A 25,463-nucleotide genomic window follows, 5' to 3' on the forward strand; every position below is an offset into this window, starting at 1 on the left:
AGACAGCGAGCAGGCACAGGAAGCAGGCAATGGAAGCACCAGGCATGGCTCCTGCTGTGTGGGGTCTGAATGTTCTCAGCTCAAACTCGCACTTCCCTGCCCTCGCTCCGAGTCCGCTCCCCTTTCATAGCGCTGATGACTCACTCGCGCCCACTTAAAATAATGATCATTTATTGAAACACAAACAGGTAGCGCAGGACAGTTGCAGGATGTCTGATAATGAAATGACTGTGGGTTTCTGTGGAGTGATTACAGTGTGCAGGTTTTGCTGTGCCTGTGCATTAATGCCATTTAGACCAAAGTTATCCAGTTAATCTTGACTGCCCCTCCAGGTCACCTCTTGATGGAGAGACAAGGCCTCATTTAAATTCACACCCAGAGACGTCTCTAATGTCCTAATATTGAGACCATGCAAAGTGAGCACGTAGCACGGAGCGCCTGTCAAAGAAGGGCAGATTTAAATACTGAACAGCGCTGTATAAACAGTTTGCTTATGAGCGACTGTGTTGAGTGTGAACAGTGTCACTGCTTTAGTATGGGGTGCTATTCAAAAAATGTCATAAAGTACAAGAAGTTTATTTTTATTTGATAATAGTGTATTATTTTAAATTAAACATTTGTGTGTATTAATAGGAGGCTCGGGGTCTCTGTGTGTATTAATAGGAAGCTCGGGGTCTCTGTGTGTATTAATAGGAGGCTCGGGGTCTCTGTGTGTATTAATAGGAGGCTCGGGGTCTCTGTGTGTATTAATAGGAGGCTCGGGGTCTCTGTGTGTATTAATAGGAGGCTCGGGGTCTCTGTGTGTATTAATAGGAGGCTCGGGGTCTCTGTGTGTATTAATAGGAGGCTCGGGGTCTCTGTGTGTATTAATAGGAGGCTCGGGGTCTCTGTGTGTATTAATAGGAGGCTCGGGGTCTCTGTGTGTATTAATAGGAGGCTCGGGGTCTCTGTGTGTATTAATAGGAGGCTCGGGGTCTCTGTGTGTATTAATAGGAGGCTCGGGGTCTCTGTGTGTATTAATAGGAAGCTGGGGGTCTCTGTGTGTATTAATAGGAAGCTCGGGGTCTCTGTGTGTATTAATAGGAGGCACGGGGTCTCTGTGTGTATTAATAGGAGGCTCTGGGTCTCTGTGTGTATTAATAGGAAGCTCGGGGTCTCTGTGTGTATTAATAGGAAGCTCGGGGTCTCTGTGTGTATTAATAGGAAGCTCGGGGTCTCTGTGTGTATTAATAGGAGGCTCGGGGTCTCTGTGTGTATTAATAGGAGGCTCGGGGTCTCTGTGTGTATTAATAGGAGGCTCGGGGTCTCTGTGTGTATTAATAGGAAGCTCGGGGTCTCTGTGTGTATTAATAGGAAGCTCGGGGTCTCTGTGTGTATTAATAGGAGGCTCGGGGTCTCTGTGTGTATTAATAGGAGGCTCGGGGTCTCTGTGTGTATTAATAGGAGGCTCGGGGTCTCTGTGTGTATTAATAGGAGGCTCGGGGTCTCTGTGTGTATTAATAGGAAGCTGGGGGTCTCTGTGTGTATTAATAGGAGGCTTGGGGTCTCTGTGTGTATTAATAGGAGGCACGGGGTCTCTGTGTGTATTAATAGGAGGCTCGGGGTCTCTGTGTGTATTAATAGGAAGCTGGGGGTCTCTGTGTGTATTAATAGGAAGCTCGGGGTCTCTGTGTGTATTAATAGGAGGCTCGGGGTCTCTGTGTGTATTAATAGGAGGCTCGGGGTCTCTGTGTGTATTAATAGGAGGCTCGGGGTCTCTGTGTGTATTAATAGGAGGCTCGGGGTCTCTGTGTGTATTAATAGGAAGCTCGGGGTCTCTGTGTGTATTAATAGGAGGCTCGGGGTCTCTGTGTGTATTAATAGGAAGCTCGGGGTCTCTGTGTGTATTAATAGGAGGCTCGGGGTCTCTGTGTGTATTAATAGGAAGCTCGGGGTCTCTGTGTGTATTAATAGGAGGGTCGGGGTCTCTGTGTGTATTAATAGGAGGCACGGGGTCTCTGTGTGTATTAATAGGAGGCTCGGGGTCTCTGTGTGTATTAATAGGAGGCTCTGGGTCTCTGTGTGTATTAATAGCAGGCTCGGGGTCTCTGTGTGTATTAATAGGAGGCTCGGGGTCTCTGTGTGTATTAATAGCAGGCTCGGGGTCTCTGTGTGTATTAATAGGAGGCTCGGGGTCTCTGTGTGTATTAATAGGAGGCTCGGGGTCTCTGTGTGTATTAATAGGAGGCTCGGGGTCTCTGTGTGTTTTAATAGGAGGCTCGGGGTCTCTGTGTGTATTAATAGGAGGCTCGGGGTCTCTGTGTGTATTAATAGGAAGCTCGGGGTCTCTGTGTGTATTAATAGGAGGCTTGGGGTCTCTGTGTGTATTAATAGGAAGCTCGGGGTCTCTGTGTGTATTAATAGGAGGCTCGGGGTCTCTGTGTGTATTAATAGGAGGCTCGGGGTCTCTGTGTGTATTAATAGCAGGCTCGGGGTCTCTGTGTGTATTAATAGGAGGCTCGGGGTCTCTGTGTGTATTAATAGGAGGCTCGGGGTCTCTGTGTGTATTAATAGGAGGCTCGGGGTCTCTGTGTGTATTAATAGGAGGCTTGGGGTCTCTGTGTGTATTAATAGGAGGCTCGGGGTCTCTGTCTGTATTAATAGGAGGCTCGGGGTCTCTGTGTGTATTAATAGGAGGCTCGGGGTCTCTGTGTGTGTGTGTATTAATAGTTTGCTGAGCTGGTTTTGAGTTTGCTGAGCTGGTTGGTTTGCTGAACTGGTTTTGAGTTTGCTGAACTGGTTTTGAGTTTGCTGAACTGGTTTTGAGTTTGCTTAGCTGGTTTTGAGTTTGCTGAACTGGTTTTGAGTTTGCTGAGCTGGTTTTGAGTTTGCTGAGCTAGTTTTTAGTTTGCTGAACTGGTTTTGAGTTTGCTGAACTGGTTTTCAGTTTGCTGAGCTGGTTTTTAGTTTGCTGAACTTGTTTGCTGAGCTGGTTTTGAGTTTGCTGAACTGGTTTGAGTTTGTTGAACTAGTTTGCAACAATACATTCTCCCATAGTGGTAATGCAAGTGGCTTGGAGTCTTTCCAGGAAAGTAATGTGGCTTTTTTAGCGACCAAATAAGAATAGATTCCTTTTTGAAGTGGTTTTGTTCCATCAATTTCCAATTGTTCTGCTATTTCTTGACATGCGCCGTCCTTCTTTATAACCACTGCATCATAACTAAGATTAGTGCTTTTTTTAAACAGTTGTCGCCCCATGCATGGAAGCTGCATTTCGGCTCTGTTTCACTGACACACTCGCCACTTCAAACATCATTTCTCAGATTCTACATGTCCTAGAGTCAAGGTGACCATATGGCTCAGTGTTCAGCGGGACAGTTCAGGCTTTTCAAATCACAACCCAATGCATTCTGGTAAGCGTAGTCCTGCTTCTCTTATAGGAAAGAATGGTACCCGAGACAGGTAAAACGTACCAGAATGCATTGGGTTGACAGGTAAAACGTACCAGAATGCATTGGGTTGACAGGTAAAACGTACCAGAATGCATTGGGTTGGGAGTTGAAAAGCCTGAACTGTCCCAAACTGTCCCGCTGAACACGGAGCCATATGGTCACCTTACCTACAGTGATCATTTGCAAGGTAAGAACTTGGACTAATTAGCTGTATTTATTATGTATTTATTTAAAATGTTCTATTAGTCATAGTCGTGCCACCTTACCGACTCTCTGCACCCCCCGCTTTGCACACCGCTGCTCTAAATCACTGCTGGAAATAAAAAACAAGCCCATAGAGTTTGTCCACAAACATTTCAAATGAGCTTACACCAGATAGTGTCATTAACACTAAGCTCTGAGCCATGTGCTGCACAATACCACATGCTGAAGTAATTACTGCGCAACACCTCATTCTCAGCCGAACATAACTAAAGCACCATCAAAACACAGTGCTGCCAGACACATTCACAGAGGATTGTTATTCACTTCTTCCACAAGACTGTTCAGCAGGGATAGAAGATACTCTTAGCTGCAGTTTGGGGAAGCTCAGTCAAGGAAACGCCCTTATCCAGGACGACTTACAATTAAAATATCACAGCACAAAGTATCACATTACAAAATATCACATTGCAGAATATCAGAATACAGATAAGCAGTTATGTACAATAAGATCAAATTCAAGTAAGAGCAAAATAAAAATGCAATCAATTATAAGAGTGAGTTTGACTAAGAGCAGTTCAAACTTACAGTAAATATTTGCTTATATGAGTAAAGTCCAGTAAGAACACGGTAAGTATGATGAATGAATGATAATGATTTCAAATAAGAGCAATTACAGAAGAGGTGAGTACGGTTACCTGTAAGAGTAAAATCAAATACACGATACAGTAAGTAGTTATAGTTAGGATCAGTAGTTGAATGTGGCAAGGTATGGGGCAGTTCAGTGCAGATACAAGCTGATGCAAGTACTGGTACAAATTGGTGCCATGTAGTCCAGTGTGGTTGAGAGTTGTGAGGTTTACAGATGCTGTCTGCAGGTGTGTCTTGACGAGGCGTTGGAAGGTGGTCAGGGACTGAGCAGTCCTGATATCCATGGGTAGGTTGTTCCACCACTGAAGCAAGGGAGGAGAAGGAACGGGCTCTGGAGGCGGGGGTGCGGGGGGGGGGGGGGGTACAGCTAGTCTGCCGGAGGTGGAGGAGCAGAGGGGACGAGAGGGGGCGTAGGGAGAAATGATAGTCTAGAGACAGACAATAGGTGAGTACAAGAGTTGTGAATTGGATGGAAGCAGCGATAGGGAGAGGAGTGGAGCACCGGTGTAGCATGGGAGAAACGAGAAAGGGAAAAGACAGAGTCTGGGCGAGCAGCAGAGTTTGGGATGAGCTGTAGCGGACGGGTAGCAGAGGCAGGAAGGCCGGCCAGGAGGGAGTTGCAGTAATCAAGGAGGGACAGTACCAGCTGTGTGGAGTAGTCGGTGAGGAAGGGGTGAATTCTGCGTATGTTACTGAGGAAGAAGCGACAGGAGCGTGCCAGAGTAGTGATGTGCTGAGAGTAGGAGAGGGAGGGGTCTCGGGTGACACAATGTTATTGGTGGATGAGGAGGAGGAGAGGGTGGTGGATTGAGGCGGAAGAGCGAGAGAGAGATCAGCGGAGGGGGAAGACGAGGAGGTCTGACTTGGAGAGGTTGAGTTTGAGATGATGCGAGTGCATCCAGGAGGAGATGGCTGAGAGACAGGTAGAGATACTGGAGGAAATGTCAGCATCAGAGGAGGGAAAGGAGAGGAAGATCTGGACGACATCAGCATAGAAATGATACGAGAAGCCATGGGAGGAGATGAGGGGACCCAGGGAGCAGGTGTAGAGAGAAAACAGGAGGGGTCCCAGGACTGAGCCTTGGGGGACACCTGTCGAAAAAGAGTAATAGGTGGAGGGTGAGCCAAGCCAGGATGTGCGCTCAGAGAGGTAGGAGGAGAACTAGGCAACGAGCAGGGCCAGAGAGCAGCCTGGAATAGGCGAGTGGGGAGGGGGTCCAGAGCACACATGGTGGGTTCATGGCTCTGGAGCAGGGAGCAAAGATCGGCGACCGAGAGGGGCGAGAAGGAGGAGAAGGAGGGTAGGATAGTAGGGTTTGTAGAGGGTGATGGGGAGGGAGTGAGCAGAGAACAGGGTATGGGTGGGGAAGGCGTTTGCAGATATCTGCGATTTTGGATGAGAAGGAGGAGGCAAAGTCATCAGCCGAGATGGAGGAGGGTAGAAGAGGGGGGGAGGACTAAGGAGGGAGGAGAAGGTAGAAAAAAGTTTACGAGGATTGTTAGTGGAAGACAGAATGATAGAGTGGAAGTAGAAGATTTGGCAGAAGTGAGTGTAGAAGAGAAGGAAGCGAGGAGTGAATGATAGAGATCCAAGGCATCAGGTGATTGGTTTTATGACGTGTTCAAGCCCACTTTCTGTGCTCTTTCTAAAACTCTCAGAGCAACCTCATGAGCCTCAGAATGTAATGCTAGTTTTGACAGCTCTGTCTAGATTCTGAAGAACATGTTTTTCTCCTTTCAGAAAAAAGGTTAAAAAAACCCTATAGAAATCTATGGATATTTATAGAAATTTACAGAAAATGAAAGACGTGTATCGCCATTTTCACAGATATGGAGAAAACTGTATATATCTATAGAAACAGGTGAAAATTTGAAAAATATTATAGTTTTCTTAGACGAAACATGTCATTTCGAAATGAACAGAGCTAACGAGGGCAGTCATGTACACTGTAGCAAACTACAGTCCACCAGCTGTTTCCTACTGTCTGTTTTCCGTCGGCCAACACAAACCCAGCCCGTCTGGCCCCTCCCCTTTAATCCCCACCTGTCGACGCCGGTGTGGTTTGTGGAAAGATGGCTGCTGCTTTGGAGTGATTTTGTGGAGGAGCGAGAGATTGATTACTAGACACTGCGGGTGAATAATAACACTCAGAACAGGGATTCGGGAGGCGAGGACACAGGGGCACATCAGCAACCCTGTCACATTACATAAAGACATTGGGGGGACCTGTGACGAAGTGTCTAAACATACACACACAATATCCTCTGTGTGACACGACAGTGAGGACGTGGCAAGCGTCGGTTCGCTATATAATGAGAAGCAGGTGAGTGCTTTCATTATAATATGATACTGTTTTTCTTGTTTTATGTTTTTTAGTCGTATCGTCTTATTTTCGTGTTTGGTATAGTGTATCGCGCTTGTCGTCGGCAGAACTACTAGCCGGGACAGGTACCCGGTCACTCCCGTAGTAGTACTGTCTGTATCTCTATTGTAGCCTTTAGTTTTTGCATTTGGAAAATGTCTTTTCTTAATAAAACAACAACCTCAATTATTACTGATAACTGCAAATAAATGGCCGATAAATACACACTAGTGCTGACAATGCGTACGTGACGATTTGCGTCTCTAAAGGAAGGGCTGTACTGTGTTAGCTCGAGTGACACTAGTCTGGTTATGTTTTGGTAACAGTATTATTTATATATAGTATTATTATGTATAGAGAGAGATACATCATTAACGATTTTAATATTTTTTTGTATTACTGTTGAAATAAAACGTACTTCTTAATGGCCGTAAACCGCTCAATAATGTACAGTCGGTACAAAGGTTAATGAGTTTTCTGAGTTGTGTATACTGTTGTGTGAGCTGCAGATCGTAATCTGAGCAAGTGACCGGATATGGAGCATCGATAGAAATAAAGAAGGCGTGTTTCCTGTAGAGCTCGACACTGGGTGGATTCAGTTCAGGGGCCAAGCATAGGATAGGATAGGATAGAATAGGATAGGATAGGATAGGAGAGAGAGCTGGTCTGGTGAAGCGGGCAGGAATATTGTTCTTGCAAATAGAGGGCCTCCGTGGCTTCTGTTTGTATCTGCATGTCACACCCAATACACGGATGGATTTAAAATAAGTATCTGGGGCACGGCTTCCCACCCCTGTGTCTTCTGGTGTTCATTCCAATCGAGCTCTCAATCACTTAACTAAACCTGATCATGTGCTTAATTAGACTTTTATTACTTGTTTTCAGCTCTTTAACAGTTGCAGATTTCAAGTTAGCGATAACATTTTAGAAGTAACTTGAATGCTGTCACTTTTTAATGTCTAATTAAGCAAATGAATTTAAGGGTCTAGTTAAGTAATTGAGAGCTCAGTTGGAATGAAAAGCAGAAGACACAGGGGGTCCCCAGTAAGGATGAGGCGATGCATCCTATCGTTTGACAGCTAGCGATAGTCAAGCCTGTGCATTGCTTTTGTGTAAAGGGTTTAAGCAAAGGAAAGTTTTTATTTTTTATTAAATTTGGAATGGGCAGTTCTGTTTTGCATTAAGAGCAGAGCTTCTCTGCTCCCCTCAGGTGTGACTCTCTGAATCTGCATGCGATTGAGCTCAGCTTCTCCCCATGCGCCGCTCCCTGTGAGTGTTTACTGATGGCATTGCATCTGTGCAGGCAGGAGTCTTCAAAGTAGCAGAGCAAGTTTGGAAATGATTTTCTAAAGTAAGACTGTTAGATAGTAAAGAAAGTGATGTTTGGGATTCTCCGGTAACACATCTGAACTACGCCGTAGTGAAAATGAAGGAAATCAACCAAGATCCTTCCTAACGCTATGTCTTTGTTCAGACGTATGAAGCATCCCGGCAGCGTTGGTCCCTAGCGAGCAGGTATTCAGTAATGCTGGGCAGACTGTAAGCAAGGGCCAGTCATCGCTTAAAACAAAATGTGGACACTGTCACGTTCCTTCGCACAATTCAGATATAAGCCATGGACAGCACTCTTATCACTGAACTGCTGTGGACAGGGATAACTTTTAAAATTGTTTGTTTGTTTTTTCTCTTGGTTGGTTGTTGCTCTTGTTATGGATTTACAGCTTTTCTTTGGATTTTGCTTTGATCCCCAGCTGGTCCAGATAAACATGTCACTGGCAACGTTACACAGTAATCCACAGCTCCACATCTGGTACTGCAGGAGTTTTTAATTTATGTTTTGCACACACTTTCATAATGTCGATACATCGATGCATCTGCTTTCTCGGAGAACGATATATCGATAGTGAGAAGTTAGGCATCACCCCAGCCTGAGTCCCCAGGACCAGGGTTGGAAAGCCCTGATCGAGGGGCTTGCCCAACTAAAACAAGCTTACCATAGTAAAAGCATAGAAAAGTGTGCTGGAGGGTACAGTAGGTAAACACTGTACAGTCTAGAGAGGTATGGTATAGCATGAATGGCAAACCATGGTAAATGCATTGTATAACTACAGTGCAAATGTACCAGGGTTAATGTAAAAGGTGACCAAAGTGAAAGTGTGGTTTGATCTCAGTACCAGGGCTTGCATGCCACTCAGGTGAAATTCAGGGGAGTTTGTGGGAGTGAGTGGGAAGGAGGATTTGAGGGTGTCATCAGTAGGCTTGCATGCCACTCAGGTGAAATTCAGGGGAGTTTGTGGGAGTGAGTGGGAAGGAGGATTTGAGGGTGTCATCAGTAGGCTTGCATGCCACTCAGGTGAAATTCAGGGGAGTTTGTGGGCGTGAGTGGGAAGGAGGATTTGAGGGTGTCATCAGTAGGCTTGGTGTTACACAGTTTGATTCATGATTAAATAATTTCTCCATGAAAATGTCTAATGGAATCGTCTGGCAGTCGGGACCTATTACAGCAGGGGTCTTCAACCCTGGTCCTGGAGAGCTACTGTGGCTGCTGGTTTTCATTTCAGCCAATCTCTCTGTTACTTAATTGAACCAATTATTGGCTTAATTAGTCAAGATTAACAGGTGTTCCAGATCTTTAGCCACTGATGATGTAAAGACACCTATAAAACCTGCTGGATAGGGGCTCTCCAGGACCAGGGTTGGAGACCCCTGTATTACAGGAATGCAAATAAGACTCCCATTGCATAGCAGTTTGATCCAATCCTGGTTTTACTATGAGTTTAATAAGACATACCTGACTAGTTCCCTATACACTGGGGCTAATCAAGCTTGTATCAAAACCTGAAATGGGTGAAACTGCTGTGCAATAGGAGTCTTATTTCCATCCCTGTGGAATGATTTGCAGAGCGTGGCTTCATGGTTTATAGTTATGAAACTTCAGCACGTTCCTCTGTCTGTTAATCCAGTTGATATTTGGTGATCTCTGTGATGGCTGATGCCCTGTTTCCGTTACCCCCCATGGCAGGTGATCTCTTGCCCTGACTGCACTGTCAGAGATGGAGGCGGCGGTGTTGGAGGAGGACCCCAGTGGTACCCAGGGCCTCGACTCTCTCTCCCTGTCCTCCTTGCTGTCTCCAGACCTCGAGGAGGGAGAGGGGCTGGGCGGAGGGGAGGGGGATCTGGAGTTGAACCCCTACGATGGGCTGCCCTTCTCCTCGCGCTACTACGAGCTGCTGAAGGAGCGCAGGCAGTTACCAGTCTGGAGCGTCAAGTACGAGTTCCTGGAGAGCCTGGAGAGCAGCGGGGTGGTCATCGTCTCAGGGGAGCTGGGGGCCGGCAAGAGCACACAGGTGAGGGACGGACAGTCTGCGCACTGCATCACTGAGGAAGTGTCGCCTCACAGGAAATCGCATCACGTCTGACGTGTGGCGTACTCCCTGCAGCGCTCTGTACTAAAGGAGACCCACATCAGAACTAAGAACAGACATCAGATCTCACTCTGCTCACTCTAGAAGATCCAAATGCAGGGTCTGGACCAAAAGCTTGTAGTTTTTCCCCCATGCTTTTTGTTCATGGGTGTGCTATGCATTTACCATAGTTAACCCTAACCCTAAACTGGCAGGGATGAAAACTCCAGCCTTTCCATTATCAACCTGTTTTACTGCAGTTTGTCTGTTCTCACAGCCATATACCGGTACCTGTAGCAGCTGTAGTGCTTCAGTGAAATATATACTGAATACCTCGTGTACAAGACAGTGTAAGAGAAGTGCTGTGGTTGAATATGTTTGAAACATACAAAATATACGATGACACTAACAATTTTAATTTTGAAAACTGAGCACCGTCTGCCCCTCCCTCCTCCAGCTCGTGTTATCCAGAGGCAAACCTTTAATTTCATTCCTGTTTTCGACTCAAAGCGTTATGGAGCGTAAGCTGTATTGAAATGTCTCGAAACCCCCCTGCTTTTTGGGATTTTTTTGTTAAATGGCCAGACAACCAAAAAAAAAGTTGAATGCAAACTGTGCGAGCAACTCGTATCACGGAGGCATAACCAATCTCCGGGGTCACTTGACAAGCGTAAGTTCATATAATTATTAGTATTATTAATATTTCTAGCAGTAGTAAAATGTGGCTGATAACCTGCTTGGAACGGAGATGTTAAAGCTTTGTTTTGCCTCAGTCCGCTGCAGTTGGTGCTGCTGCACTGCAAGCTTACTGTATAGAGATCGCAAGCAGCCTCAATTACGTGTAAATAAACAACGGGTATTTTTATTTAAATTATAAAAACATGATTACTGTTCTATATAACATACTTTTAAACTACATGTGAATGTTTTATTCCATTTATATGGATTATCAGTAAAATAATTTCCAATCAAATATAAACAAGTAGCTATGGTGATGTCACCAATAAATTATGCAAATGAGTGTCATCGAAGGTTCGAACCTTTCTTCGGTAATGTGTTCCGAACCTTTGAAGGTCCAAATGTACCCTTCATTACAGCCCTCATGTTTCATTCTTGTTCTGCGCAGTGTTCCAGTGAATGACAGTGTGTTTCAGTGAATGACAGTGTGTTTTATTCTTGTTCTGGGCAGTGCTCCGGTGAATGACAGTGTGTTTCAGTCTTGTTCTGCGCAGTGCTCCAGTGAATGACAGTGTGTTTCAGTCTTGTTCTGGGCAGTGCTCCAGTGAATGACAGTGTGTTTCAGTCTTGTTCTGCGCAGTGCTCCAGTGAATGACAGTGTGTTTCAGTCTTGTTCTGCGCAGTGCTCCAGTGCTCCACTGAATGACGATGTGTCTCTGTGTTCCTCTCCTCAGATCCCGCAGTGGTGTGCAGAGTATGCCCTCTCACTGCAGTTTTCCAGCGGTCTGGTTGCCTGCACTCAGCCTCACAGCCTTGCTGCCATGGGCCTGGCGCTGCGGGTGGCGGATGAGATGGAGCTGAACCTGGGCCTGGAGGTGGGGTACCGGGTCCCTTATGAGGACTGCTGCAACTCAGACACCATGCTCAGGTACTGTAGGAGTTGCCTCGCCCTCGCAGACGCTGAATCTGTACAATGCACAGTGTAATCTTCTGTGTTCTGTTGAGATCCCAGTACAGTGTGTTCCAGTCTTGTCTGGAACCCCTGCTTCACCGGTACGGGGTGTGTGTGTGTGTGTGTGTGTGTGTGTGTGTGTGTGTGTGTGTGTGTGTGTACCTCCTGTAACCCTAACCCCTATCTCTCTGTGTGTTCAGGTTTGTGAGTGACTCTGTGCTGCTCAGTGAGATGATGTCGGACCCGCTGCTTCACCGGTTCGGTGTGTGTGTACCTCTGTAACCCTAACCCCTATCTCTCTGTGTGTTCAGGTTTGTGAGTGACTCTGTGCTGCTCAGTGAGATGATGTCGGACCCGCTGCTTCACCGGTACGGTGTTGTCGTGATCGATGAGATCCAGGAGCGCACTGTGCCCACGGACGTGCTGCTGGGGCTGCTGAAGGACGTGTGGCGGCAGCGTGCGGAGCTGCGCGTGGTCGTCGTGACGGCACCTTCTCTGCAGCCCAGCCTGGAGCGCTTCTTTGGGGAGGCAGTGCCGCTGGTCACCGTGCCCCAGAACAGACCCGTCGCCTTGGAAACGGTGTACCGCGACCCACAGTCCCGGGACCGACACTCTGCCGCCTGTCACATGGTCCTGGACATTCACCGCAAGGCAGAGCCTGGAGACGTGCTTGTCTTCCTGCCCAGCTCGCAGGTACGGTAGCAGAGTGTGTGGGAGGGAGGACACTTTGTGATTAGCGCTTTATAGCAACAGGCAGCTGACAGGATCATCTGCCAATAGTGAGTCATGAAACATCTCTGCCTTTCGTACACACACTCTTAAATATTATACATGTTTTATCCTGGTGAAGTGCTGTTGAGTAAAAACACAGGGCATGATTGTCAGAGCTACAGTACTCCAAATCATCATTGGCACAGTCTTTTTTTTTTTTTTTTTTTTCTAAAATGTAAAACAAATTAAGAACAACTTCAGACTACTTTGACATTTTTAATTTAATCACTGGCTTCACTTTATTGAGTGTGTTCTTTCTGAAAATAAAAATGTGCATGTCTGTGAATCTAGCCAGCTTTTTTTTAATGTTCAAGTACATTTAGGAGTATATAGTGTAAGTATATAATTCAAATACATACAGCACAGTGGTGTTTCAGAGCTTGCTCTTCAGGGGTTAAAAACTGATTAGCTGTAACATTTGGACCTTTGTGTGTGCTGGTTGATGTGGTGACAAGAATAAAAACCAAACCCAAATCACAGCCTTGGCACTTCAGTGAATCAGGATTGTGAGACTTAACTGGTGTAGACCCTTCTGATCATTTGAGAACCTGTTATTTCTTATGAACAGCGTGGTCTAGAGGTGACGTGCAAGTTATTTGTAATGTTGTTTTAATGCAAGAGAAATCTGTAGTCAAGAGATACATACAAGTAAACACAAACTCTTTAAATACAGTGATGCACACTATGTTTGATTTTATACCACAAGCAACTAATAATCAAACAAAAACTTTTCACCGGATACTGTACTAGTAATACAATGCGTTGCAAACATTAAAACCAGAGCTTTAAAACAGCTATGCAATGGTAAGGGAAACAGAAGTACAACGTTTTGTAAGCTGTGTTACATACAGCTTCTGCCGTTTTGGACATGTGCTAACCATCAGTAATGTGAAATGAATGCAGTGCTGTTTGTGAGAAGAGCGGTGACATGTGAAGAGTCACCCAGCAGGGCCAGCTGTCTGCGGTGCTGCTCAGCTGCCGTCCTCTCCTTTACCCTTTACATCCTAGAAACTACTGAGTGCAGGGACTGGGAGGGAGGCAGTGTGGTCTAGAGCTGAGGGACTGGGAGGGAGGCAGTGTGCTCTAGAGCTGAGGGACTGGGAGGGAGGCAGTGTGCTCTAGAGCTGAGGGACTGGGAGGGAGGCAGTGTGCTCTAGAGCTGAGGGACTGGGAGGGAGGCAGTGTGCTCTAGAGCTGAGGGACTTGGAGGGAAGCAGTGTGCTCTAGAGCTGAGGGACTGGGAGGGGGGCAGTGTGCTCTAGAGCTGAGGGACTGGGAGGGGGGCAGTGTGCTCTAGAGCTGAGGGACTGGGAGGGAGGCAGTGTGCTCTAGAGCTGAGGGACTGGGAGGGAGGCAGTGTGCTCTAGAGCTGAGGGACTGGGAGGGAAGCAGTGTGCTCTAGAGCTGAGGGATTGGGAGGGAGGCAGTGTGCTCTAGAGCTGAGGGACTGGGAGGGAGGCAGTGTGCTCTAGGGTTAGAGCTGAGGGAGGCAGTGTGCTCTAGGGTTAGAGCTGAGGGAAGCAGTGTGCTCTAGGGTTAGGTAGAGCTCTAGGTTAGGCAGTGTGGTTTAGTGGTAAGAGCTGAGAAATGGAGAGGCAGTGTGGTCTCATGATTAGAGCTGAGAGATTGGGAGGCCGTGTGGTCTCATGATTAGAAATTAGAGTCATAGGATACAAATACAAAGATCACATAGTAATTTACAAACACTATCTCCTTTGTCCACTGTTGTAAAAGAGGTTTGTGATTAAGAATACGTTATCAGAAAATATCTAACCATATGCTGCATTCCTGCAATGTGTGTTCTAAGGGCACTGTGCCTTTAAGGGTGCCCAGTCCTCCCCTTTAAGAGTAAAGCTCCCTGCCTGCCAGCTGGTCTGCAGTCCTGTTCCAAGGGTGAGTGAGAGAGCAGGCAGGCGGGCAGGCAGTTCATGACACCCACCCTAACTCACTCGTTTGATAGTGATGGTTGTTCATCTCGTTGGAATTTTAGAACTGACTGACATGGAGACATACCACCCCTTTCTACTGTATCTAAGTTTAAGAATCAAGTGGGTTCTGAATTGCCCAAAGAGAATTTAAGAACATTTATATACAGCATACACATCTGAAGAATATTTTATTTTCCATTCTGTACATTTTGTTTAAATGGAGTTTGCATGGTTCTGAATGGTTCTGTGTCTTGTTGGGCTGGGTTCAGCAGTCCAGTGAACGTGCTAACGGCTCTCGCTCTCTTTCTCTGTGTCTGCAGGAGATCAGCCCTTAGCCCTCGACTGACACACCTGGTCCACCTGCCTCTCCACTCAGGGCTGGGCTTGGCAGTGAATGTGCTAACTCTTTCCTTTCTCTCTCTCTCTCTCTCTCTGTGTCTTCAGGAGATAGAGCTGTGCTGTGCTCTGATCCAGAAGGAGAGTGTAGCTCTGAGTTCTCAGCTGGGAGAGCTGGTCCCCTTGCCTCTCCACTCAGGGCTGGGCTCAGCCGTGCAGAGGGTGTATGAGCCGCTGGGGGAGAGGGCAGTGCCGGGGGGGTGTCGGCGCAGAGTGGTGCTCACAGACGCGCTGGGGGAGTCCTCCTTCTCACTGCCACACATCCGCTACGTCATCGACACCGGCATCCAGCTCAAAACCGTGAGTCTGTTTTTTTTTTAATAAATATATTGTTGAGGTTTTATAGGAAACCACCATGAACACACACCCACACACACACACCCACACCCACACCCACACCCACACCCACAGACACAGACACAGACACACACCCACACACACCCACACCCCCACCCCCACACCCACACACACACACACACACAGACACCCACACAAACCCACACACACCCACACCCCCACCCCCACACCCACACACACACACACACACAGACACCCACACACACACACACACACAGACACACAGACACACACCCACACACCCACACACACAGACACCCACCCACACCCACCCACACCCCCACACACACACACACACACACACACACCCACCCCCCCACCCCCACACCCCCACACCCCCACACAGACCCACACACACAGACCCACCCCCACCCCCACCCCCACCCACACCCACACACAGGTACATATATATATACCTGTATTAGCCCAAATACAAGGCAAGGTTGTTTTTTTTGTTGTTTTTTTTAATGAAAATAAGATTTGAAAAATACAACTCGTCTTGTCAAGTCAAGGCTGTTGTGAAAGTGCGTATTGAGTAGAGTATACAGTGATGAAAATGGATCAGACTACCTGCAGTGATCATGTGGAAAAGAGTGGATTGAAAAGGGGTCAAGTATCAAAGGGATTACGATATAAGAAGTTATGATGGAATTTTTTAGATCAAGGTTATCAGAAAAGCTGATTCAGGCAGGGACAAAGCAACTGCTATTGAACGCCCAGGAAGTCGTTTTGTGAGCTGTGGGTTGTCTGTGTTTCTTAATTTCTTTCTTACCTAATGAGTCAGTAAGTTACAGTATTTCAGTTTCATTACTATTTTTGACAGAAACTTCTGTTCATAACATCAGCACTCACTTTTAAAATGATATAGAGCCTTTAATTATTGTGTGTGCATCACCAGGATGCAACACGTGTAAATAGTTGTTCTGGCATTACCATACTGTATGTCTGGATTACAAACAACCATCCCAACTTTACTGCATCAGTAAATGTGTACCACTGACGTAGTGCTGAGTAAAGAAACGTTAATTTTTCCAGATTCATTGCTGAAGTTGTCTTATCTGCTTTATATAATGCCATCTTATCAATCCTGTGTCTGCTGTATATTACTGTAATGTTTGTAATTGATTGTCCATGAAAAGATTTCACAGGGTCACTGTCAGGGGTCTGCTGTTCTGTGACAGTCTGTGGCCTGTGATCACAGACAAAATATGACAAAAATTGGTATTATAGGCCATAACAGACAATTGCTAAACTAATATAAACTATTTACAGAGTATAGATACTGAAGCGTATATTATTGGTAATCAAGCACATTACAGTTTTGGAGATTACGCTCCCCATGCACTGTAGCTGATCCGCACAGGTTTTGAATGGTCCACCACTGTTTTTCTTGTCGATCCCCATTTAGTCGCTGCCTCTGTTGATCAGTGGGATCCTGCTGCCTCTCCGGCGGTTCAGAAATGTAGGGCTGTGGACCCTGTTCTCTAAAATGAATTGGGTCTTGGACTTCATCTTCGATGTTTTCAGCGGCAGTCGCCATGTGTGTTTACCGTTTCGTACGTAACCTCTGGGTTTTATTTTATTTCTGTTGATTAAATCTGTACAGAAATGTATTGGTGAGTTTGACCTGCATGATGCACTTAAACCTGTCCTGATCTGAGATGGTATGTCCTCGTGAAGAGTTACTGAACAGCCTGGAGGGATTAATAAGCTACTAACAACCAAACAAGCAAGATGGGCTGAATGGCCTCCTCTTGTGTTGAAACTTTCTTATGTTCTTATGATTACAACAAAACCCATTTCTCTTATTTTCATGCTTTTTTCACGGTTGTCCTTGTTCATAAATCAGTTTTGAACCCTGGTTGTCGGGTCATGTCAGGTAAGTGTTTGTGTTTGTAGGTGTTTCGTTGTACACCTAGCGCCTGTTCACTATCACTTTAAATTCGACTCCCGTGAAATGTTTGATCTTTGCTCTCAGATTCCTATTGGAATGGTTTGAGTTCAGGTTTTGTGGTGCAGATGACAGAGTAGCTTCTCACCTCAGTGTGTGTTATTTCATTGCATTAAAGCTGCATCACTCAGCTGTCCTCGCTGCTTCTCGCCCACAGGTTTACAACCCTCGAATCAGAGCGGACTCGCAGGTGTTTCGAACAATCAGCAAGAGTCAAGCGGAGCTGCGGAGACAGAGGGTGAACAGCAGTAGTGCTGGTAAGATTCAGTGAAGTGGATGAGACTGCTTCTTGAATTGGTATGAAGCTTGACAAGGACAGCGTTTAGTCCTGTCTGTGTGTGTGTGTGTTAGCGCAGGGCTGTGTTGTTCATGATGTGTGTGTTTAATGGTCCTGTCTGTGTGTGTGTGTGTGTGTGTGTGTGTTAGCGCAGGGCTCTGTTTATGATGTGTGTGTTAGCGCAGGGCTCTGTTGTTTATGGTGTGTGTGTTAGCGCAGGGCTGTGTTGTTCATGACGTGTGTATTTAATGGTCCTGTCTGTGTGTGTGTGTGTGTGTGTGTGTGTGTGTTAGCGCAGGGCTGTGTTGTTCATGATGTGTGTGTTTAATGGTCCTGTCTGTGTGTGTGTGTTAGCGCAGGGCTGTGTTGTTCATGACGTGTGTATTTAATGGTCCTGTCTGTGTGTGTGTGTGTTAGCGCAGGGCTGTGTTGTTTATGATGTGTGTGTTTGTGCAGGGCTGTGTTGTTCATGATGTGTGTGTTTAATGGTCCTGTCTGTGTGTGTGTGTGTGTGTTAGCGCAGGGCTGTGTTGTTCATGATGTGTGTGTTTGTGCAGGGCTGTGTTTCCGGCTGTACCAGCAGAGTTTCCACGACTCAGACATGCCAGATTTCTCCGCTCCTCGAGTGTCGGAGGAGAACCTGAGTCAGCTGGTGCTGCTGCTGAAACGCCTGGACATCGCTGACATGGGCCAGTGCAAGTTCCTGGACAGGCCAGGTGAGGGCGCTGTGAGGCTAGCCAGCTTATAAAGGGCAGCTGGAACTGTATGTTGTTGAGTAGGAAACATAAAAGGACCAACTCCAAGGTTTCAGCAATCACGCTGTGTTAATTCACAGACAGGAATCCAAGGCTACACGTTGCACTTTCACGAGTTTGTCGAAGCATTTATTGAGTGAACATACTGCATGCAATGATCTGATGGACCGATAGAATATAGATACAGGTTCCTAATAGGCTTCTTAATACCGCTGTCTTAGTTAAGTGGTATTTTCATTACAGAGAGAGTGCTCACACATCCACCGTACTCTGTGCCCTGTTCTATCTCTCACTCACACTGTGATTGTGATCTAGCATGGAGAATAAGGGCTCCCATAGGGGTGTGGTTAAGCACAGAGCTGCTAGTACAGGGATGGGAATAAGCCCTGTTGCATAGCAGTTTCACCCAGTCCAGGTTTTGATACAAGCTTGATAAGTCCTAGTGTATAGGTAACAAGCTCAGATGTGTCTTTTTAAACCCATAGTAAAACCAGGAATGGATCAAACTGTTATGCAATGGGGGTCTTCTTTCCATCCCTGCAGTACAGTAAAATGATATTTTAAAGATTTTCAGGAGAGGTGTAGAGGTTCATTACATTGGAAACAGTGTGAGACTCTCTTCTCTGCGTCTCCTCCCCCCTCCGTAGCGCCGGAAGCTCTGATGCAGGCCCTGGAAGACCTGGATTACCTGGCTGCGCTGGACGACGATGGTAATCTCTCCGAAGTTGGAATCATCATGTCTGAGTTCCCGCTTGACCCCCAGCTGGCCAAGGCGCTCATCGCATCCTGCGAGTTCGACTGTGTCAGCGAGATGCTCACTGTGGCTGCCATGCTGACAGGTACACTCTCTCCATGCACTCCTGCGCTGCACTGCACTGCATCCATACACATGCCATGTGGCGGGTACACACTTCCTGTCAATCCAGGCATTATTAGCTTCAGATGCAGGTTTAGACACTCGCTCCAGGAACCAGGAATGTGAGCAATCAGCACCCCCTGGTAAATCTGCTCTCATCACAGAAAAAATAAGTCCATCTTGAAGTCTGTAAGTTTACTATTAGGAGTTGTTCATGCAGCTGCAGGGGAGGAACAGTGTATTTAACATGGACCTGATTGATATCCTGGAAAAGGATGATTTAAAATAACATACTTAAATGAAGATAGTTCTGAAACCAGGCCTGGAGATGCTGACGGGAAGGTCTCTTCCTAACCTCTCTCTCTCTCCAGCCTCGCCGTGTTTTGTGACCCCCCCTCAGCACTCGGAGGAAGCGGCCGCTACTCGACGCAGAGTCCTGCTGCACTCTGACGGGGATCACTTCACGCTCATCAACCTGTACAACGCATTCAAACAGCGTGAGTGCAGAATCGGGGAGGGAGGGAGAGTCAATACTAACAACATGCAAGACAAAATCCAATCAAACACACTGAGATGGTATAGAACATGAAAAATAAATATGAAGTATAGCCAGCCCAGTGTTCTTTTAAAATGAGGGGTGCTTGTGTTGCAGATAACGAGGACGAGGGCTGGTGCAGAAAGAACTTTGTGAGCCATTCTGCTCTGAAGCGCGCTGACGTGATCCGCTCTGAGCTGCTGGAGATCATGCACCGCATCGAGCTGCCAGTCTCGCCCCCTAGCTTCGGGACTGAGGACAACATCCACAACATCAAGAGAGCGCTCATCTCGGGCTACTTCCTCAGGGTAGGGGTCGGGCTCCAGGGGGGAGGGGGAGAGGAGGGGTGTGCAGATACTCTCTTTAACGGCAGGCTTTAAATGAAACAGAAACAAACCTGTTTTAAAATGTGTTCATTTCAACACAAGAAAAGCTCCCTGTCCCTCATTTACCCTCGACTCTATATTTAAGTACCGAATGATTTAAGCTGGAAAGCTTCGCCACGCTAATTTTTCTGTTATGTAAATGAAGAGTTTAAGAGGTTTTATTGCATTTAATTACACTTGAATTACTAAAAATCAGTATGTGCACACCCGTGTCAGACCCTAACGGATGTCCTGTTTTAACACTTCTCTCTGGTCTCTCTGGAAGGTGGCTCGTGATGTGGATGGTTCTGGAAACTACCTGCTCCTGACTCACAAGCACGTGGCTCACCTGCACCCCTTCTCAGGGTACCTGTCCCGCAAGCCTCTGCCACGCCCCCCCTGCTGGGTGCTGTACCACGAGTTCACCATCTCCCAGAACAACTGCATCAGTGTGGTCTCCGAGATACAGCCCCAAATGTGAGATACAGTATGTGTGTGAGATACAGCCCCGAATGTGAGATACAGTGTGTGTGTGTGAAATAGTGTGTGTGTGTGTGAGATACAGCCCTGAATGTGAGATACAGTGTGTGTGTGTGAAATAGTGTGTGTGTGAGATACAGCCCTGAATGTGAGATACAGTGTGTGTGTGTGAAATAGTGTGTGTGTGTGTGTGAGATACAGCTCTGAATGTGAGATACAGTGTGTGTGTGTGAAATAGTGTGTGTGTGAGATACAGCCCTGACTGTTATTACTAGGAATGCACCGGTAATCAGAATTGGTATCTACCTGTTGTTGATATGGCATTTCGGAATAGGTGCAACCATAATCATTTCCTTTTGTCCAACCCTAGAGTGTGGGTGGGGCTCTCTCTCTCTCTCTCTCCCTCTCTCTCTCTCTCGCGCTCTCTCTCTCTCTCTCTCTCTCTCTCTCTCTCTCTCTCTCTCTCTCTCTTGCTCTCTCTCTCTCCCTCTCTCTCTCGCTCGTTTAATTGTCTGTATGTAGTTGTACCTCTGTAAGCTGATGCAGTACGCCTCCTGTTTCTCCAGGCTGGTGGAGCTAGCCCCACAGTACTACCTGGGTAACCTACCCGCCAGTGAGGGGCGAGACCTGCTGATGGAGCTGCGTCACAAACTGTTTCTCCCGGACCCCCAGCGAGGAGAGGAGGAGGAAGAGCAGGGGGAAGGTGGTCAAGTGGAGAGTGCGGGGGCCAAGCTGCCCAAGGACCACCTGCACCAGGAGAGCCAGGAGCTCTGTGTGCTGCAGTAGGACCAGAGGGATTACACACAGCCCTGCCATGCTGGGAGGAATCTGCACTGCTTTGTGGAAGGCTGACCCTGAGCTGCTGTACTCCACACTTCCTACCTGTCTGTCTGGCGGACCCTCAGCAGGGATTTCAGCTCAATCAAAATGAATGCTGTATGCAGCAGTGGGAATATTCTGTCCCCCCTGACTGTCTGTCTATACAACCCTTTAAAAAGGGCACCCTGGGACGAGTCAGCTAAACTAAAGCTGGAAAGGTAAAAAGAAAAAAACTACAACATTTTCCTGTCTCAGCTTGGAATCCTGTCAGTAACACCATCCACACTCCAGTTTTTGTTGTGGACTTCAGCCCCTTGGAAATTAATTCCAAAGCTTAGGTGCACAGGAAGAAAATGCCTTGCAGCTCTTTGCTTTGAGATGGTCTAACATGGTGTGCCACTCCCTTCTGAATTTCATATGCTTTGGAGCCTACCATTGAACCTGATTGGCTTTGAGCACAGCAAGTGTCTTCACAGGACCTGCTAGAACGCTGTGGTTTATATCCTTGGTATGATATGGAGTATCTTGTCCTCCCTTAGCAGGCTGCGTTGGCTGGAGTCTGGGCTTGGCTGAGCTAATCCAGAGACAGGAGTTTCAGTCTGGAGTCCAATGAATAAACTGGCTCTGAAGTCCTATAAAGGCTCTGTGAAGTTAGAGCCATGCTCGCTGTGCTTTTCATTACAGTGTGTATCCTTCTCCATATGCAGGGCAAGTTCATTTATCCACGGCCTCAGCAAGAGTATATAGAGACCTGTCTGGAAGCCGTCGTGCAGAGAGTGCCTTTCTATAGAGGTGTGGCTCACATTTATGAGCTTGTTCTTTACCAACAAACAGCGCTTATGAGTTTAGTGAACTGCTAAGAGCAGATGAGTTTCTGTTTTGAATTCACAAATAAAGTCAACAGTTCTTAGAGGCAGAAATCATCAGAAGTTCAAAGAGCTGCTCATTATTCCATCATTTTATAAAAAATGTTTCAGCCCTCTTTTCATAAACTGGTAAAAGACTGTTCTAGTGTGTTCTGTCAGACTGTTTTCAGAGCAGGAGACACATCGACAGTCTTCTAGAATCTGCACTTCTGATTGTCTGAGAGGAGTTTTATGATTTGAGCTGAAGTATTATTTCAAGGTTAATGAATTGTAAACAAAGTCACCTAGTAATTCCCAGCATTGGTGCAACAAAACATTGTAACAAACCATGATCACAAGGCACTTGATGCTACGGGCAGATCACCTTTTTAATGATTCTTATTATTTCATAACAGGTATATTTAATATTACATTTTCCTCTAAAAGATTGTACATTACAGGGTTAAACCAGCCTTGCATTTAACCAGGTATATTTTATGAATCTGCTGGTCTGTGTTTGAGTTTAAACTTTGAACACATGGTGAATACAATATAGCATGTAAAGAATATTTGAGGCTGAAGTTTACAAAGATATTTAAAAATATCTTATTTTATAAATATCGAAATCCTATGTCATTAAATTCAGGCATTACAATATAATTACGGCTGTAGGTACATGGAAAAATCATTGTAATTGCATGTCTGTGTGTGCTATTCATTTCACATGATGGTTTCTTATCAACTGACTACAACTGTACATGTGTAATCAGTTACCCTTAAAATACATTACACCTGTACAGTGCTGCTGCAAATGGTTTCATATATGAGTGCAGTGTCGAGTGCAAAATGCACAGAACCCCTGAGATTCACTCTCCCTCTGAATGACATGCCATCTGGGGTTCTCAAGTCTTCTGTCCAAGACTGCAGGGGTCATGAAGTGTAATACTGTGAGACCGAACAGACCAGAGACCTGGGTCATCTAGAGATGATCTCCTTCCCTGGGACAAACAGTCCGGTCAGCGCAATGATTTTCAGATGTTGAAACATGGAGTCTCTGGATACTGTTAGAAACAAAGTACAGCTTTTACTAAGAAATTACAATAAACACAGACTAGATATGCAACAATCTTTCTTTCCTTACTGTAGAGGGAAAGTTGTATGTATGTATAATATTTATGACCCATTATTAATGTACATACAATGACATATGGTACCTGTAATATAATTTGCCTATTCTATTTATGATCATGGATAATTAATTCTGCTCTGTAATGCTATATATTAATTTATAGTATTGTAAATATGTTGTGAAAGGAAAAAAACATGATGTGTCCAAATCTGTTCTACCTAGAGTCCATAAAGCAATGGGACTGGGAGGCAGTGTGCTATTGGTTAGAGCTGAGAGACTGGAATGGAGGCAGTGTGGTTCAGTGGTTAAAGCTGAGAGACTGGAATGGAGGCAGTGTGGCTCAGTGGTTAGAGCTGAAGGACTGGAAGGCAGTGTGGTCTAAGATATGCTGCGACACAGTGTGATTCTTAGTGATGAGGCACAGAGGGGAAAGGCTTTTAAAATTCTGTTTATATCAGATTTGATGGAACAGGTATTATGAAGCCTGCTCCAGTGGAAATGCCTCTGTTTCTGTGTCAGAGACTTGTTTTAGGCAGCTGGCTCTCGGTAGAGGTGACCTTTAGCATAATAAAGCCTGGTCCTCATGACACCGAGCCTGTGTAATTCATCCAGAGTCTCTTTTCTGTGCTTGGATATCAAGAACTGAGCCCTAAGGGTGGACCACAGTTTATTACAGGGCTGTCAATTTCAAACCTCCTCAGCCCACTGTGAGCCGCTCTGCAGACGGGAGTTCTCACTTCTCAAGTGAAACGCTGTGAGCCGCTCTGCAGACGGGAGTTCTCACTTCTCAAGTGAAGCGCTGTGAGCCGCTCTGCAGACGGGAGTTCTCACTTCTCAAGTGAAGCGCTGTGAGCCGCTCTGCAGACGGGAGTTCTCACTTCTCAAGTGAAACGCTGTGAGCCGCTTTGCAGACGGGAGTTCTCACTTCTCAAGTGAAACGCTGTGAGCCGCTCTGCAGACGGGAGTTCTCACTTCTCAAGTGAAACGCTGTGAGCCGCTCTGCAGACGGGAGTTCTCACTTCTCAAGTGAAGCGCTGTGAGCCGCTCTGCAGACGGGAGTTCTCACTTCTCAAGTGAAGCGCTGTGAGCCGCTCTGCAGACGGGAGTTCTCACTTCTCAAGTGAAGCGCTGTGAGCCGCTCTGCAGACGGGAGTTCTCACTTCTCAAGTGAAACGCTGTGAGCCGCTCTGCAGACGGGAGTTCTCACTTCTCAAGTGAAACGCTGCGAGCCGCTCTGCAGACGGGAGTTCTCACTTCTCAAGTGAAACGCTGCGAGCCGCTCTGCAGACGGGAGTTCTCACTTCTCAAGTGAAACGCTGTGAGCCGCTCTGCAGACGGGAGTTCTCACTTCTCAAGTGAAACGCTGTGAGCCGCTCTGCAGACGGGAGTTCTCACTTCTCAAGTGAAACGCTGTGAGCCGCTTTGCAGACGGGAGTTCTCACTTCTCAAGTGAAACGCTGTGAGCCGCTTTGCAGACGGGAGTTCTCACTTCTCAAGTGAAACGCTGTGAGCCGCTTTGCAGACGGGAGTTCTCACTTCTCAAGTGAAACGCTGTGAGCCGCTCTGCAGACGGGAGTTCTCACTTCTCAAGTGAAACGCTGTGAGCCGCTCTGCAGACGGGAGTTCTCACTTCTCAAGTGAAGCGCTGTGAGCCGCTCTGCAGACGGGAGTTCTCACTTCTCAAGTGAAGCGCTGTGAGCCGCTCTGCAGACGGGAGTTCTCACTTCTCAAGTGAAGCGCTGTGAGCCGCTCTGCAGACGGGAGTTCTCACTTCTCAAGTGAAACGCTGTGAGCCGCTCTGCAGACGGGAGTTCTCACTTCTCAAGTGAAACGCTGTGAGCCGCTCTGCAGACGGGAGTTCTCACTTCTCAAGTGAAACGCTGTGAGCCGCTCTGCAGACGGGAGTTCTCACTTCTCAAGTGAAACGCTGGACAAATTGCATAATTGCATCAACGAGAGAAACTGAAAATAAAATCCAGTGCAATTTTATTGGTTTTGCCATTTTGTTTTTTTAAATAATATTAGTATTGTTATTTTTATAATTGATAGTAATGTTGAAATGCTTTTTCCTGTTTGTTAAACCTCATTTTGTTTCTTCGTGGTTTTCTGCACAGCAGGTAGTAGTCTGGGAGTTGGGATGTTAGTTTTTTGTGAATCGCTTCTGTGATGACGATTTCTGTGTTCCTTGATGGATCTTGGAGATTGATGTTCTGCTGTTATTGAATGCAATTGGACACTTCTAACTGTTCTCAAAAAGATAGGTGTCAGAATTCTTATAAATAAAATCAAACAAAATTAAATCTGCATTAACAATCTACT

General features: G+C 46.4%; 2 protein-coding genes across 3 annotated transcripts in view; one reads left to right on the forward strand and one right to left on the reverse strand.

Annotated features, from left to right (window-relative positions):
• LOC117966150 (oxytocin-neurophysin 1-like) overlaps positions 1-156 on the reverse strand; it is a 3,338-nt gene extending 3,182 nt beyond the window's left edge. The window contains exon 1 of the mRNA XM_058985686.1: positions 1-156. This exon is cut by the window's left edge and continues 71 nt beyond it. Within this exon, the coding sequence (XP_058841669.1) occupies positions 1-46 (46 nt within the window). The 5' untranslated portion in view covers positions 47-156.
• The window catches only part of LOC117404086 (ATP-dependent RNA helicase DQX1), a 26,941-nt gene extending 1,497 nt beyond the window's left edge, over positions 1-25,444 (forward strand). Inside the window, exons 1-12 of one of the 2 annotated variants that reach the window (XM_058985673.1) lie at positions 6,284-6,607; positions 9,669-9,993; positions 11,463-11,656; positions 11,992-12,373; positions 14,824-15,075; positions 17,241-17,340; positions 17,918-18,076; positions 18,763-18,954; positions 19,343-19,468; positions 19,624-19,814; positions 20,158-20,348; positions 20,918-25,444. In XM_058985673.1, the coding sequence (XP_058841656.1) occupies positions 9,700-9,993; positions 11,463-11,656; positions 11,992-12,373; positions 14,824-15,075; positions 17,241-17,340; positions 17,918-18,076; positions 18,763-18,954; positions 19,343-19,468; positions 19,624-19,814; positions 20,158-20,348; positions 20,918-21,137 (2,301 nt within the window). In that variant the 5' untranslated portion in view covers positions 6,284-6,607; positions 9,669-9,699 and the 3' untranslated portion in view covers positions 21,138-25,444. Of the gene's footprint in view, positions 1-6,283; positions 6,608-9,668; positions 9,994-11,462; positions 11,657-11,991; positions 12,374-14,823; positions 15,076-17,240; positions 17,341-17,917; positions 18,077-18,762; positions 18,955-19,342; positions 19,469-19,623; positions 19,815-20,157; positions 20,349-20,917 lie in introns of those variants that run through there. The other variant, XM_058985680.1, reaches the window with a different exon arrangement.
• Positions 25,445-25,463: the final 19 nt, after the last annotated feature.

The sequence above is a fragment of the Acipenser ruthenus genome, chromosome 2 (genome assembly GCF_902713425.1).
Source record: "Acipenser ruthenus chromosome 2, fAciRut3.2 maternal haplotype, whole genome shotgun sequence".
In the NCBI taxonomy this organism is placed as follows: Eukaryota; Metazoa; Chordata; class Actinopteri; order Acipenseriformes; family Acipenseridae; genus Acipenser; species Acipenser ruthenus.